At 45.1% G+C, this 14,243-nt stretch overlaps 1 protein-coding gene across 5 annotated transcripts in view; it reads left to right on the top strand.

Annotated features, from left to right (window-relative positions):
* The window catches only part of CAGE1 (cancer antigen 1), a gene marked incomplete at its 3' end in the record, with an annotated part of 43,795 nt that extends 40,198 nt beyond the window's left edge, over positions 1 to 3,597 (top strand). For 2 of the 5 annotated variants that reach the window (XM_082663392.1, XM_082663390.1), the window contains 2 exons: positions 705 to 773; positions 3,519 to 3,597. In XM_082663392.1, coding sequence (XP_082519518.1) covers positions 705 to 773; positions 3,519 to 3,597 — 148 coding nt within the window. Of the gene's footprint in view, positions 1 to 704; positions 2,454 to 2,831; positions 2,861 to 3,518 lie in introns of those variants that run through there. The other 3 variants (XR_014297298.1, XR_014297299.1, XM_082663391.1) reach the window with 3 other exon arrangements.
* Between the last annotated feature and the right edge of the window lie 10,646 nt (positions 3,598 to 14,243).

Genomic DNA, 14,243 nt, shown 5'->3' with positions numbered 1-14,243 from the left:
CGTCCAGAGCCTGTGCTCCGCAACGGGAGAGGCCACAACAGTGAGAGGCCCGCGTACCGCAAAAAAAAAAAAAAGAAATTACAGAGAAACATCCAAGAATTTTAGAGGATATTTCCATAGTATTCAAGTAAAGTAACATTGCTGTGCTTAGAATTTATTCACAAAAGTTTTTGAATGCACCCCCAAATGAATCATATCAAGTACCAAATAAACTTTCTCATTAGAATGAGATTCAGGAACTGCCCTGGTGACGCAGTGGTTAAGGATCTGCCTGCCAATGCAGGGGACACGAGTTCGATCACTGGTCCGGGAAGATCCCACATGCCGCAGAGCAACTAAGCCCATGTGCCACAACTAGTGAGCCTACGCTCTAGAGCCCGTGAGTCACAACTACTGAGCCCGCATGCTGCAACTACTGAAGCTCGTGGGATTAGAGCCCATGCTCCGCAACAAGAGAAGCCACTGCAACTAGAGAAAGCCCGCGCACAGCAGCGAAGACCCAACGCAGACAAAATAATAATAATAATAATAATTTGAGTTGCTTGGAAAGAATTCCAGATTCCCATAAAGCAAGATGGATGGATGATGTATAGAGAACTAGACCACCATGAAATTTATCTACTCAAATCCTCCAATAAAACTAGCAAAATGTTAGCCTAGAAAAGTTCATTTTAGTCATAAAATTCAGTTGTTTCTTCTTTCAGTTTAGAAGAGAGAAATAAACATTTGGAAGATTTAATTAGAAGGCCCAGAGAGAGCATCAGAAAACCAAGGTAAGTTGTTTCTTTTTCTAAATAATAATGTCTTTAACTTTAGAATATATGCATAATAATGTTATACATTTAAAAAAAAACCTTTTCCTTATCTCAGTTTAAAATAAATTATATAAAAGTGCTTGGTATTTTGCCTAGCATAAAATAGTTTCTTTGATAGATGCTTTTTGTAGGACCTGAATGGGAAAGCCTGGTTACCTGCTCTCATGGAACTTATGATTATCTCTAAGAAAAATACTATACAGATTATGAGCTAAGATTTTGTCTACAATAAAACAGCTTACCCTGATGTAAATATATAGCAGACCAGATCTTATGATCAGATTTTCTTACACTAATGTGAAATCTTATAATCCGTTATTTTAGAAGACTCTCAACTCTCAGTATTTGATGCTACAAGATATATGCACAAACCCTATGGAGTTGGTTCAGACCATAGTAGGATGTTAAAGTGGGACTCTTCCTGAGCTACTTCTTAAGATGCTAATTAAATATTTATCAATTCCCAAAACGAGAGTGAGTTTGCCCGATGTGCAGAGGTTCTGAGGGAAATTTCAAAGAATCTTTTTCATGACCCATATCCCTTGACCAGATCCAGTATATGAAACGTCTGGAGTGTGGGGAAAATTGCAGAAGAGATTTCTTTGACTCTGTCGTGTCATGAGCTCCCGTCACCCCCAAGTCATTCTACCTCTTTTACCTAAAGCCTTGTTAGGGGGTCTCTGGGAGATCACCTAAAGAACTTTGAAATGTGTTTCCTAAACACATTTAGGAAAGGGAGGATCAGTGACGGAGAAAATTAAAGCAAGGTGTGGCAGGCAGCACGACACAGGGGCTGAGTTGGGTGGCCTGTTCTCCCTGATTGTCGTCAGGACAAAGAATGTATGTGACAGTTTCTTAAGAACCACGCAGGTGAGATCTGAGTCATCTTGGGCTTGGCTGAAGGCTGCCTTGTGGGATGCCAGCAGCAAGAAGGGGAAAGGGAGCAGCACATTCTTAGGGGCTGGTGCAGCAGTATCAGATGACCACCGGAAGAGAGGTGCCTCAGCCTGGGCCCAGGGAACCCTAGGGCAGGGGTCCCTGGCAGCGGCAAGCTCCCAGAGAAAGAATCAGCCAATCCCGGAGACTGTGAAGCCACCCAGCCAAGTAAAAATGTCTTATTGCTTTACTTCTCCTCCCTCCTTCTGCAAAGGGAGGAGGTGGGGAGTGAAGAGGGTGCAGAAATTGACCTTCAGGGGCAGGTGGTGTCCACCAACTACAAGCCGTAGCTTAGGGAGAGGGATGAGTTCTCCTGAGTGAAGATTAAAGGATCGATTCATATTTAAGACTGGGCATCGAACTGAGCTGTGCTGAATTCTTCACAGTGAGAAGGAACATGACAAGGAGCAAGGTTGGTTGAGTTTCATCTTCCTTGGTTTGGTTGCCAGCTGGCAGAATTACCTTAGAGCAAAAAAAATCACTGGGCCTGCTGCATATTCAGCCAACAGCAAAGGGGAGGAGCTCCCCTGAGTGAAAAGAGGCTAAAGTAGGGACTTCCCTGGCTGTCCAGTGGTTAAGACTCTGAGCTCCCACTGCAGGGTGTGTGGGTTTGGTCCCTGGTTGGGGAACTAAGATCCCACATGCCAGGGATCCCACGTGCCATGTGGTGTGGCCAAAAAAAAAACACCCCCAAAAATTAAAAAAAAGGCTAAAGTGGGGAGCAGACATGAAAATTGCATTTTCATTATATCGTGGGTCATGTTTGTTCCGAATACCATTTGCAAACAGAACTATGTTTTGAAAATCAAAAGCCTTTAGAAGGTTTACACTATTATTTGCAAAGTGATAGTTTAACTATGATTTTCTCCCTAATATGAAAGAGTATGATCTGATGCCTGGCATATTACAGATGCTCAGTAATCGCTAGTTTAAACTGAATGTGAATCTTCTCTGAGTTGATGAAAGAAACTGTGGAATATTTTTTTCTGGAATTATTTTACAATAAGAAAATTTGCTTCTAAATTCACACATTTTACTAGTTCAGATATTTGTTTACTTATACTTGGCCTATCTTCACAGTAGATTGGAGGCCCATTTATATAGATTTAGAGTGGCCTTGAAGCAAAGGTGTGAGGTGGAGTGGAAGAGCTCTCAGGCCCTTTCTAGCTGAGAAGACCGTTTCTTAGAGAACTTCAGGCTTGCATCAGCCTTCAGCCCCGCACCATCCATGAGCCTCCCCTTGACCGCTGGGCCTCAGTCAATTCAGCATGCAAACACGCTTTAGACCACCTCTGCATCGTCTCAGAATTCTGGTGCTGCTTTTGCCAGTTGTCTTCAGAAGTGGAAACAGTGAGAAACAGGGAGAGAAAAGTGAGCACTTTAATAGTCACATGTCTTGTTTGGGCCTCTAGTTCCTTTTTTTTGTCCTCTAGTTCTTTATCACTTCAAGGAGATTCATTAGGTTTTCAAGTCATAGCCAGAATCTTATCCTAAGTAAATCAGGGAGAATGTTAAAACGTAACAAGGCTGAGGCTCAGTATTTTTATGTAATTGCAGTTGAGAATGATCCGTATTCTACATACTGAGGAGCTTTATCTTAATCTTTTAGGGTCTCTTAGTTCTATCGCAAATGACAATTTCTCTTTGAAAAGTGAGGAAAAGAAAAATTTTAAATAATGGCATCCTTGTTCACTATGTTGCTATTTTAGTCCTCACCCCCCCCAGTTGTTTGTTTGTTTTACATTATTCTCCTTCTGTTTCCCGCAGACTGAGAAGGCATCCGAAGCCCGTGACCGTGGTAGATCATACTGATGATCATTATAAAGAATGCTGTATTCCCATGTAATTGTCAAATTACACAAAATTAAAGATGAGTTCCTAAAGTTATGCTTCAGTCATGTTCAGCTTAGCTTTCCCCTCTGCCCTCAGATGAGGGCCTCTTTTGCCTCTGATTGTAGTTGGTTCTGTAATTGGGAGCCTTAATTTCATCCCCACAGCTCCTGCTTCATGTCAAGGCCTCATCATTTTCATCTGGCCTGTCACAGTCATCTCCTTACTCGTGGCTCTGCCCCCAGTTCTGCTCCACCCTCCACAGAGTAGACAGAGTGACTGTTCAGAAACAAAATCTGGTTATACTCCCCCGCTACGTGAGACCCTTCAGTGCTTCCCAGTTGCATTCAGAATCAAATGCAACTCCTCAGCTGGCATCCAGGTCCTCTGTGGTCTAGCCCTTGCCTTCCTATACAGGCTTCTCGGTCACTGCTTCCTCCTCATCATACACCCCAACCACATCTAACACTTGCAATGTTTTGCACGTGCCGTGTTACCTTTGTGCCTGCTGGCTACTGCCCGGGTAGCTCCCCCACCTGGAATGCTCGCTCTCAAGTCCTTTTCTCCCCGTTACTTCAGTTCCCGCCTCACAGACATCTGCCAGCTGGAGCTCCGTCTGCTCCACGAAGCCTTTCCCACCCAGGTGGAGCAGACTTGCTTCCTCCCATGTGTCCTCATTGTACCCTCTGATAAAATAGCACCTATGGTATGTCATTACAGTTCTCTGCTTGCACGTCCCCTGACCTCACTAGAACTCTTCTAGTGCAGGAATTCTCATATTCATTTTGGCATGCCCCAAGCACCTACCCCATAATCGGTACTAGATAGGAGTCAAATATTAGACAGACTCGGGACCCAGGCCCAATGCTATCCTTACTGGAGTAATTCCTAGTAGAAGGTACACCTGCTGCCGCCCTGTCCCACGCCAGGCCATGGGTATGGGTTCACGAATACCATGGCCCATTTGTGACACAGCTTTGCAGAAGAGGGGGTACAGTCAAAGGGCCTGTCTCTATCTGTCCCACTGAGACCCAGCTGTTGTAATAGTTGAGTTATGAGGACACCTTAATACTACCAATTCTTAGTTATGCTGTGCTGCTGAGTCACTTCATGAATTGTTCAGATCCTTGCTTCTGTTCCTTCTTCATTCTGCCAGCTGGCAGCCATACCAAGGAAGATGAAACTCAACCAACCTTGCTCCTTGTCATATTCCTTAATAGGAAAAAGGTTGAAACAAACAAAAATATTGATTAAAATATAGTATTAGTATTATCTGTGGAGTTTGTCTGTAGGTTTTCCTTGTGCCCCTTTTCCATATGTAGTTGAGAACTTGCTGCTTATGGAATAGGAATTCCATATGTAATCAAGAGTCAGCTCTTCTGTCCCTGAATGTCTTTCCTGAAAACTGAAGAAACAATTTTTTCCTTTCATTTTTATATGCCAGACATCTTAGAAGGAAATAGAAATGATTTAGATTAAACAGGACTGAAGATTAACAATTAATCATTTTTGTTAACCACTCCAGGAGCAGAGTCATTACTAAGTATAGCACCCAGATCCGTCCATACAAGTGATGCGTTAAAAGCTGTGTAAGTGGTGAAATTTTACATTCCAAAAAATGTGATGACTATTCTTCTAATTTCTTCCTGTGAACAATCAGACATATTCTAACATAACATAAACAAGTGAATGCAGTGGCTTCTTTTCCAAATATCTGTCGATTTTCATTCTCACAGAATTCCACTCTTGTATTGCCAGGCCTTTAGTAACATAGGAAGATTTCCTGTGTCTCACCCCAACTCTTTTTTCCTCTCTGGGCAGGCAGGCTCTTCCTACTACCAACCAAATTTAAAAAGACACTAACACTGAAATCCCTTGGAATTAAAACCCAGGTGAAAGGAGGTTTTGCCCTTATAACTTCCACCTTAACGTAGTTTTGAGGAATTAGTTCTGAGTTTAAACAAAGGAACCAGAGATAGCTAATTTTGTAAGATGTATCAGAAAAATGAATGTACATAACATATTGTCCTTTTGATAAATCCCAGAGCCAGGATGAAAGTATAATTATTGAATCAAGATATACCTTGAATGGAAGGGAAGAAATTATTCTATCTCACTGAAATTAGTTTTGCACTTAAATTAGTCAGGTAAGTGCAAGAGGGAAATATTGGAGAATCTATATCTGGCCCCAAAGGAAGTGCTGAATAAGTAAAAGCTATTACTATTGATGTTATTTTTGTTGAGGAATTCTATAAGATACATTTTATTATGAATTTTGAAGCAAAATTTGTTAATTTCTCTAATTCAAAAAGTTGCGATACGGTTTAAGACAAACCATGAGAAATGCACAGTAAGTTGCAGCTATAATAGTGTTTCATTTGAAAAATTAAGCCCTGAGAGCTTTGGAAGTGATTCAGGTTTTAAAAAGAGACATTATTATTAGTTTCATGGAATTCTCTAGGGAAAGTTAAGATATGATAGGAGAAAGACAAACATTAAGATGGTTAATGCGGGGGGAATTCCCTGGTGTTCCAGTTGTTAAAAATCCACCGTCCAATGCAGGGGACGTGGGTTTGATCCCTGGTTGGGGAACTAAGATCCTACATGCCGCGGGGCAACTAAGCCTACGCGCCACAACTAGAGAGAAGCCCGCGTACCACAACGAAGAGCCCGTGTCCCGCAACGAAGGATCCCACATACCGCAATGAAGATCCTGCGTGCTGCATCTAAGACCTGACACAGCCCCCACGCCAGAAACAAACAAACAAAAAAGATGGATAATGCAGCGTCTGGAATCTGCACATGAACATGGTGAAATCGTTGGACTGGAAGGATTAACACAGTTTGTCCACAAGCAGGGCTGTGTGCATAAGTGCTACATTTGCCATGTACGCTATTAGACATTTATGATCTTTTACCTACAAGTTGTCTCACAGTGAACGTACCTCCTTTGGTGCACAGCTCAAGGATGTAGCATCTAAGTCAGTGCTTCTTGGAATAAACATTTAGTGACGTTCAATAAGCCATGTGACAGCCTCTGTGTTAGAGGCCAAAGGTACAACGAAAAACCAGGCAGAGATCACCAAGGACCATGTAATCTAGTGGGGGATATAGATAAGAGACTCTTTCCTAGATTGGTGCATGGGTCTAACTGTCGGGGGTGCTCTAGAAGCATAGATGAAATGGCCCTGGACTAGGGGAGAAAACCTCAGGGCAGATTTCACAGAAATAATGACACCTGAGCCAGATCTTCATCACTGACTAGGTGTTCCCCAGTAGATAGAAGGGGAAGCTCTTCCCACACAGCACAGAGGCCTGAGGTATCCTGTGATACTCTCTGAACCACAAGTAAAATCTAAAACCCATGTTCTTCACATGGCGGGAGATGAAGGTGATCGTGAATTGTCTCATGTGCTTTGTGAAGAAGTGCGAACTTTGTCCTGAGAAGCTCTGAAGGCTTTTAAGTGGAGAAATGATGGGGTCCATTATGCATTTTGAGGGAATTCCCTGGCAGTCCGGTGGTTAGGATTCCAAGTTTTCACTGCCAGGGGCCTGGGTTCCATCCCTGGTCAGAGAACTGAGATCCTGCAAGCCACGTGGCCAAAAAAAAAAAAAAATTATGGGACTTCCCTGGTAGCGCAGTGGTTGAGAATCTGCCTGCCAACGCAGGGGACACGGGTTCGAGCCCTGGTCCGGGAAGATCCTACATGCCGCGGAGCAACTAAGCCTGTGCGCCACAACTACTGAGCCCATGTGTCACACCTACTGAAGCCCACGCACCTAGAGCCCGTGCTCCACAACGAGAAGCCACCACAATGAGAAGCCTACACACCACAATGAAGAGTAGCCCCCGCTCGCCGCAACTAGAGAAAGCCCGCGTGCAGCAACGAATACCCAACGCAGCCAAAATAAATAAATAAAATTTTTAAAATTATGCGTCTTGAAAGATCACCCTAATAGTGATATAAAGGGTAGGTTGATGGTGGGTGATGCTAGAATCAAAAGTACCAGATAAGATACTGCTACAGTGCTCCATGCAAGAAAAACCGAGGCCAGAAACTAAAATAGTGACAGAGGAAATAATGAGGAAGTTATGGATGCACAGTGATTTCAAAGGCAAAGTGAAAAGGACAGGTAACTGTTAGCTATGGGAGTGAAGGGCAAGGAGTCTGGGAGTGAAGGGGGAGAGGTCTAGGAAGCCTGGCACGGGTCTGGGTGGTCGTCTTCACAGAGGTAGAGAACACAGGAGGGACCACTAGTTTGCAGGAAAGATAGGATGAGGGTGAGGTTGCTGTGAAACACCCGGGACATACTTAATAAGCAGTTAAATATATGCTGAGCAGGATCCAGTAGTCAGGGAGGTTCTGAAGACGAGGAGAGAAGGGTCATTGATGACCGAGGTCTCAGAGGCGGAAAGAGGGCCTCGGGTCCCCAGAACAGCGTAGGCTCAGACACCCCTCCCTCTGAGACTGGAGGTTAGGAAGGCAGCTCTGAGCTGTGCACGGTGTTGGAGACCCCGGCGGAAAGCTTGGCCCTCTTCCTGCAGGAGGAGGCTGGCGTGGCGGGAGAGGCGAGGGTCTGAAATAGCTGCAGCCCCTGCTCTCAGGGAGCAGAGCGTGGGCTCTTGCCACGGGGTACTAGGAGGAGGTGCAGTTTCCTCTCCACCTCACCGTTCCTCTATTTTTATCCACTTTCTTCTCCTCCCGCCTTGTTCCTTGTTTCCCTGACTATGACCCATTGCATCTTCTTGAGGACTTGCTCCATTGATCATTCTTACTCTCTCACACCTTTAATTTACAACTCTTTGTTGAATTCTTACCCTAGCCTTAAAAAAATCCTTCCTGCAACCCTCTTTTCCTCTAAAGCTATCATGTCTTATCTTAACCAAGTCTTTATTGAATTTGTTACAATATCACTTCTGCTTTAAGTTTTGGTTTTATGGCCCGGAGTCTTGTGGGATCTTAGCTCCCCGACCAGGGATCCAACCGGCACCCACTGCCCTGGAAGGTGAGTTCCAACCACTGAACCGCCAGGGAAGTCCTGTGATTCATAGTGTTTCTGATAAATATTTTTCAATATTGCTGGTCTCAACTTGCTGCTCTCATTTTTAAAGGCTGCATGATATTTCATTATATATAATTGAAATAACTTATTGACTTATATTTTGTGGACAGGGTTTCCAGTTCTTACTGGTAGCCCAGAAGTCACTGCCTTACATGCTTTGGCCCCAAATTACGTGCATTTGCCTTTGCCCACGTGGTTTCCTTGTCCTAGAATGCCCTTTCCTGCCCCAACTAAACTCTCTTCTCCACCTCCACCACCGAGCTCCTCATATTTGAAACATGTGCATCTTCCAAGGCTTAATCGAAATGTCACCTTCATCCTTATCTGAAAGTAATACGTATCTCCTCTATCTGTGGCTTTCTAAGGGTTCTTAGCACGTTCTTCCCTAAATTATAGCTCGTGGGTGATATCAGGCCGCAGCACAAAGAGCACTCGACACGGAATCATAAGACTTAGGTTCCAGGGCTTCCCTGGTGGTTCAGTGGTTGAGTCCACCTGACAAAGCAGGGGACACGGGTGTGAGCCCTGGTCCGGGAAGATCCCACATGCCACAGAGCGACTGGGCCTATGCACCACAACAACAGAGCCTGCGCTGTAGAGCCCGCGCGCCACAACTACTGAGTCTGCGTGCTACAACTACTGAAGCCCATGTGCCACAACTACTGAAGCCCGTGTGCCTAGACCCCGTGCTCTGCAACAGAAGCAATTGCAATGAAAAGCCCGCGCACCGCAACGAAGAGTAGTCCCCGCTCCCCGCAACTAGAGAAAGCCCACGCACAGCAACGAAGACCCAACGCAGCAAAAAATAAAATTAAAAAAAAAAATGACTTAGTTTCCAGGCTCCTCCATGCTAGCTGCTGTGAGAACTGAGTTCATTGTCACAGCATTTTAAGAAGGATTACAGGACTGCGCTTATATCAATGTCAAAACGTCAGTATTTTGTACATTATGTCTACAGTTAAAAGACTGTAACATTTGCCTGTGTAAATATAACTCTCGGGACGAGTGAGTGAGAGGTAAGCTGTGAAACTGGACAGGGGTCTTCCCGTATTTCGGAAGCGCAAGCTTGCAACAGCAACTAGAATACACGTTTAAGAAATCCTAGCGAGCACGCTATGGTGGAAACTCGACGGTTCTGTAGCACAGTTGGGGATTCCTATAGGGCCAAGGTCAAATATGTTACGAGAAGAGAATTTTCAAGATTTCACAGCACAGCTACCCCGCTGATGGGTTCCGCTTCAGTTTGGACTAGAGGAATTGAACATACCTAATCGAAGACCTTGGTGCTGGGAGAATAGTGTTTCGGGAAACTCTGTTTTCTCCCTCCTGTGTTCCTACTCTCACTCCCCGACCACATTCACAACACCTCTGACGCGGGAGCGTGCTGGGTTTTCCCCCACAAGCTATTCTCTGCGACACCAGCTGGGGGTCCCACAATGTAACTCAATCCGGACACTACCTGAAGGTAGCATCAGATCCCACAAGACTGCTCCTGCCCACTTCAGATGCCAATGGCAAGTCCTGGTCGTCACCTGTGCCTCTAATAGATCAGCTGTAAATCAGAGGCTCCCATGACCCCTTCCTCCGAGTCCATTAATTTGCTAGAGCAGCTCACAGAGCTCAGGGAGACACAGGCATTTAACAGTTTATTAAAGGATACAGATGAACAGCCAGATAAAGAGAGACATAAGGCGAGGTCTGGGAGGGTCCTGAGGACAGGATCTTCTGTCCCCCTGGAGTTGGGGTGTGTCCCCCTTCCAGTACTTGGATTCTGTTCACCAACCTAGAAGCCCCCTGAATCCTGTACTTTGAGAATTTCTACGGAGGCTTCCTGACATCATCATGATTAAGCATTAACTTCATTTCCAGCCTCTCCACCCTCTCTGGAGAATGGAGGGTGGGGATGAAATTTCCTTCCAGTGAGGTGGAAGGAAAACCAGGAGAGTATGTTGTCCTCCAGCCTCGAGAAACAGGTGTTAAAAAAGGGGGTGGAGGGACTTCCCTGGTGGTCCAGGGGATAAGACTCCGTGCTCCCAATTCAGGGGGCCCAGGTTCAATCTCTGGTCGGGGAATTAAATCCCGCATGCACACCGCAACTAAGATCCTGCATGCTGCAACTAAGACCCGATGCAGCCAAAATAAATAAATAAATATTTTTTAAAAAAACTTTTAAAAGTGGGGAAGGAGGCTCAGATGAGGACTTTCGGATTCAGCAAGATGAGATATGTTAGTGCAGTGCTGAAAATAACAGCCCAGTGGAATAAGCGGAGAAGAAAATCGAGAGGTGAGATAGGAAAGTTTTACTGTGTCTGAGGCAGACAAGCGAGGCTGTTGCTGAGGGTACCAGCGGCCACGGAGAATTTTTTTTTTTTTTTTTTTACTTTTTGGCCGCACCGCCAAGCATGTGCGATCTTAGTTCCCCAAACAGAAATTGAACCCACGCCCCCTGCAGTGGGAGCGCTGAGTCTTAACTGCTGGACCGCCAGGGAAGTCCCAGAATTTTGTTTTTTAAGATGGGCAATATTACAGTATATTTGTATGTGAACGGGAGCGATGAATCGGAGTAGAAATTCATGAGGTAGAGGAGAGATGGCTATTTTCAAAATCACACGGTTTTGAGCAGGAGATGAGATCCAAACCACAAATGACGGCTGACCTTTGATAGGCCCATATAAGTTTTTTCTTGGAACGGAAAGGAGGGCAGAGCATGAGTGTACAGTTGGAGGAAAGCGGTGAATGTGATTTTGTCTGTTCTTTTCCGGGAAATACGAGCTGAGCAAGGGTGGGCAGGGGAGTCTGTGAGTCGTGAAGGAAGAGGACCAGGTTGGGGACAGTCTCCCCTCCCACACCCCCATAGTATTCCTTTTACATAAAGATCACAAAAGAATTTTTTACTTTCAGAAGTAAAGTACAAAAACCATAACTCTTTTTTTAGCCCTTGCTAGGTGAAAGAACACAGAAGTCTTTGCTGGTATATAATAAACACAACTTTTTTTTTTTGCTTGACAGTTTTTCATTTCTTATTAGGTTTACAAATGAAGTTAGATTGCAAATTTGTGAGGAAAGATGTAACTTATAACAAATTCAACAGATATTTTCTGAGTTACCACTGGTGTCAGGCGCTGTTCTATAACATTGACTAAAGGCACAAAGGTCCCTGAAGTGTGACAGACAGGAGATGTAATAAACTATATATTGTGTTAGAAGATAAAAAGTGCTATAAAAAAGAGAATAGAGAGTACAAGGGAGGGGCTGGGGGTTGTAATTTTAAACTGGGAATGAGGGTGAGCCTCATTGAGGAGGTGACTGTTGAGCAAAGGTTTAAGGACATGAGGAAGTTCCTTAGCTACTGGGTTACCTGAGGGAACACCCAGAACAAAAACTGGGGCTTAATAGACACATTTGCTAATGATGCTGAGGGAAATCTTAAGAAATTCAAGGAAAAGAAAGCTCTGCTCTTACAAATTCCAAGGAAGTAAAATGACAGAAGTGGAGAATCAAGTGTGGGTTTGCCTGAGCTGTAAGAATGAGAATAACCGGGATGTAGTATATTTCTGGAAAACACAGATCTACAAGGAGATAGATGCAGAGGTGAGAGAGAAAAAACATGGAGAGGGGCAGCAAGGGGGAGAGCTCTGGGTGGGCACCCAGGGAACGCTGCTCATTACAGGGAGAATGGAGATCACAGTAGTGCAGAGTTTGTGGGCACCAAGATTAGGGCTACCGCTTTTGATTTTTGTACTAATTGGACAGTCACACAGGTCTCTCTCTGTTTTCTGTTCGTACGTTTTCATTTTCACATCAGTCCCGTCCTGAGCAGGCACACTTTGTTCCTGTTGCCCCTTTAGTGGCTGGCTGTCTAAAATTCAAGTCCCAAGTAAAATCTATTAGTAATCATTTAATAATAAAACTGGAGTGGAAGTCCCAGTTTAAGCCTAAACTGGATTATCCTCATATGTTCAGGCTCTATCTAAACATGTTCTGAGAACTGAAGAGACAGGCCTACTAGGAATCTCTTTAACATAAGGAATGAGGATCTTCTCTGCCAGAAACTAGCCCTCTGAAGGGAAGAGGGAGACAGCCCTGGTCCAGTGAAAGAGAGAAGAGGTGATTCTGAGTGTACAGCATGATTACATGTATATATCTCCTACTGCAGTCCACAGCAGATTCTTCCCGGTGCTGGGAGACAGCAGCAAGTTAAATAGTAGGACGTGTTTTTCAAAAAAACCCTGTCAGGCATCAGGAGCTCAGAGCAGGTCTGATTTGAAACTCATGGAAAAGAAAGTGCCTCAAAGTTGGGGAGGGAGAGTCTTCCCACGCCTGTAGAGAACTCAGCAAGGTTCAGCCACATCAAAGTGGTGTGCGCAGTCGTGATGTCTTTTCGCACAGAGTGGCAGCTTTGGTAACCATGCGCAAGCGTGGAGGCAGCAGCTATAGTGGGAGGAGCCTTCTCAGGGAGCCCCTCCCCTTCTGCCAGGTGCGTTAGGAGGAGCAGCCCTGGCGGCACTGGTGGAGCGGAGCTGAATTGGTTCAGACCAGCACTGTCAGGTTTAGCAGACAGAATTAGATGGTGCCTGCAGCAGCCACAAGCTACCTTTCCAGGGGCCCCGGGGCAAGGAGGCCTTGAGCAGAGCCAGTGCAGGAGTAGAGCAGCAGAGGTCCTAGACCAGTGGAGCACGCAGTCTGGAATCAGACTGCCAGGTTCAAATCTTGCATCTGTCATAGACTAGCTTTTAAGCCTTGGGGAAGTTACAAAACTTTCTGTGTCTCAGTTTTCTTCCCAGTAAATAATACCCAGCTCATAAGGATTTTCAGAGATTAAATGACAGGAATTGGCAATAGTAAGCACACCATGTGTTACCTTATTTGTTTCATCATTCGTATGACATCTCACGCTGGTCTAGCGCAACAGTACCTGGAATTCACATTGTTTAATTGCATGACATACCAGATTACTGGCAGCAACCCGAAATGCACACTAGATGAGAAGGAAAGTGTCCAGCCATTGCCGCCCCCATTCTGTGGTTCCTAAATGCTTACTCTGTTCCAGGCCCTGTTCTAGGTGACTTATAGCTCTGGAATGCCAGGTAAGAAGTTAAGAACTGTCACTGTTTAACTGTGGGCGAGGGTGTCTGCAGAGGGGGGACAAGAGTTTGCACTGTATATTTTTTATGCTTTGGGTTTTTTTTTCTTTAACTGTTATATATATTCCAAAACATATGCTTGCTTTTCAGTGCCACACACTGGCAGTTCATGCTCTTTATAAGGCCACTATTTAAAATTACACTAAGACTTTATTGCGCCGGTCATCCGGCGGATCGTCATTCAAATAAAGTAACCACTAACGACGCTAATTAATTGGAAGGGAGGGGCGGAGGGCGGGGCGAGCGGCAAACCGCAGGTCACCAGCCCGCGACTGTGACTTAGGCGGACTCTCGCGGGAATCTCAGAGGCCCTAGCAACCGGCCACGTGACTCCCGGGGCCGCCCAGCTTCCCCAGGCTCCGAGCCCAGCAGCCACGTTGGCGGCGTTTCTCTGCCAGGGAGGGGGAGTGGCGAAGGCCGTGCGTGGTACGTGCCCCACTCCTCCCCGCCCGAA

The sequence above is a fragment of the Grampus griseus genome, assembly GCF_964374135.1.
Source record: "Grampus griseus genome assembly, chromosome: 10".
NCBI classification, from domain to species: Eukaryota; Metazoa; Chordata; class Mammalia; order Artiodactyla; family Delphinidae; genus Grampus; species Grampus griseus.
The sequence above is the reverse complement of the archived record's forward strand: the minus strand, read 5'-3'. Positions and strand labels throughout refer to the sequence as shown.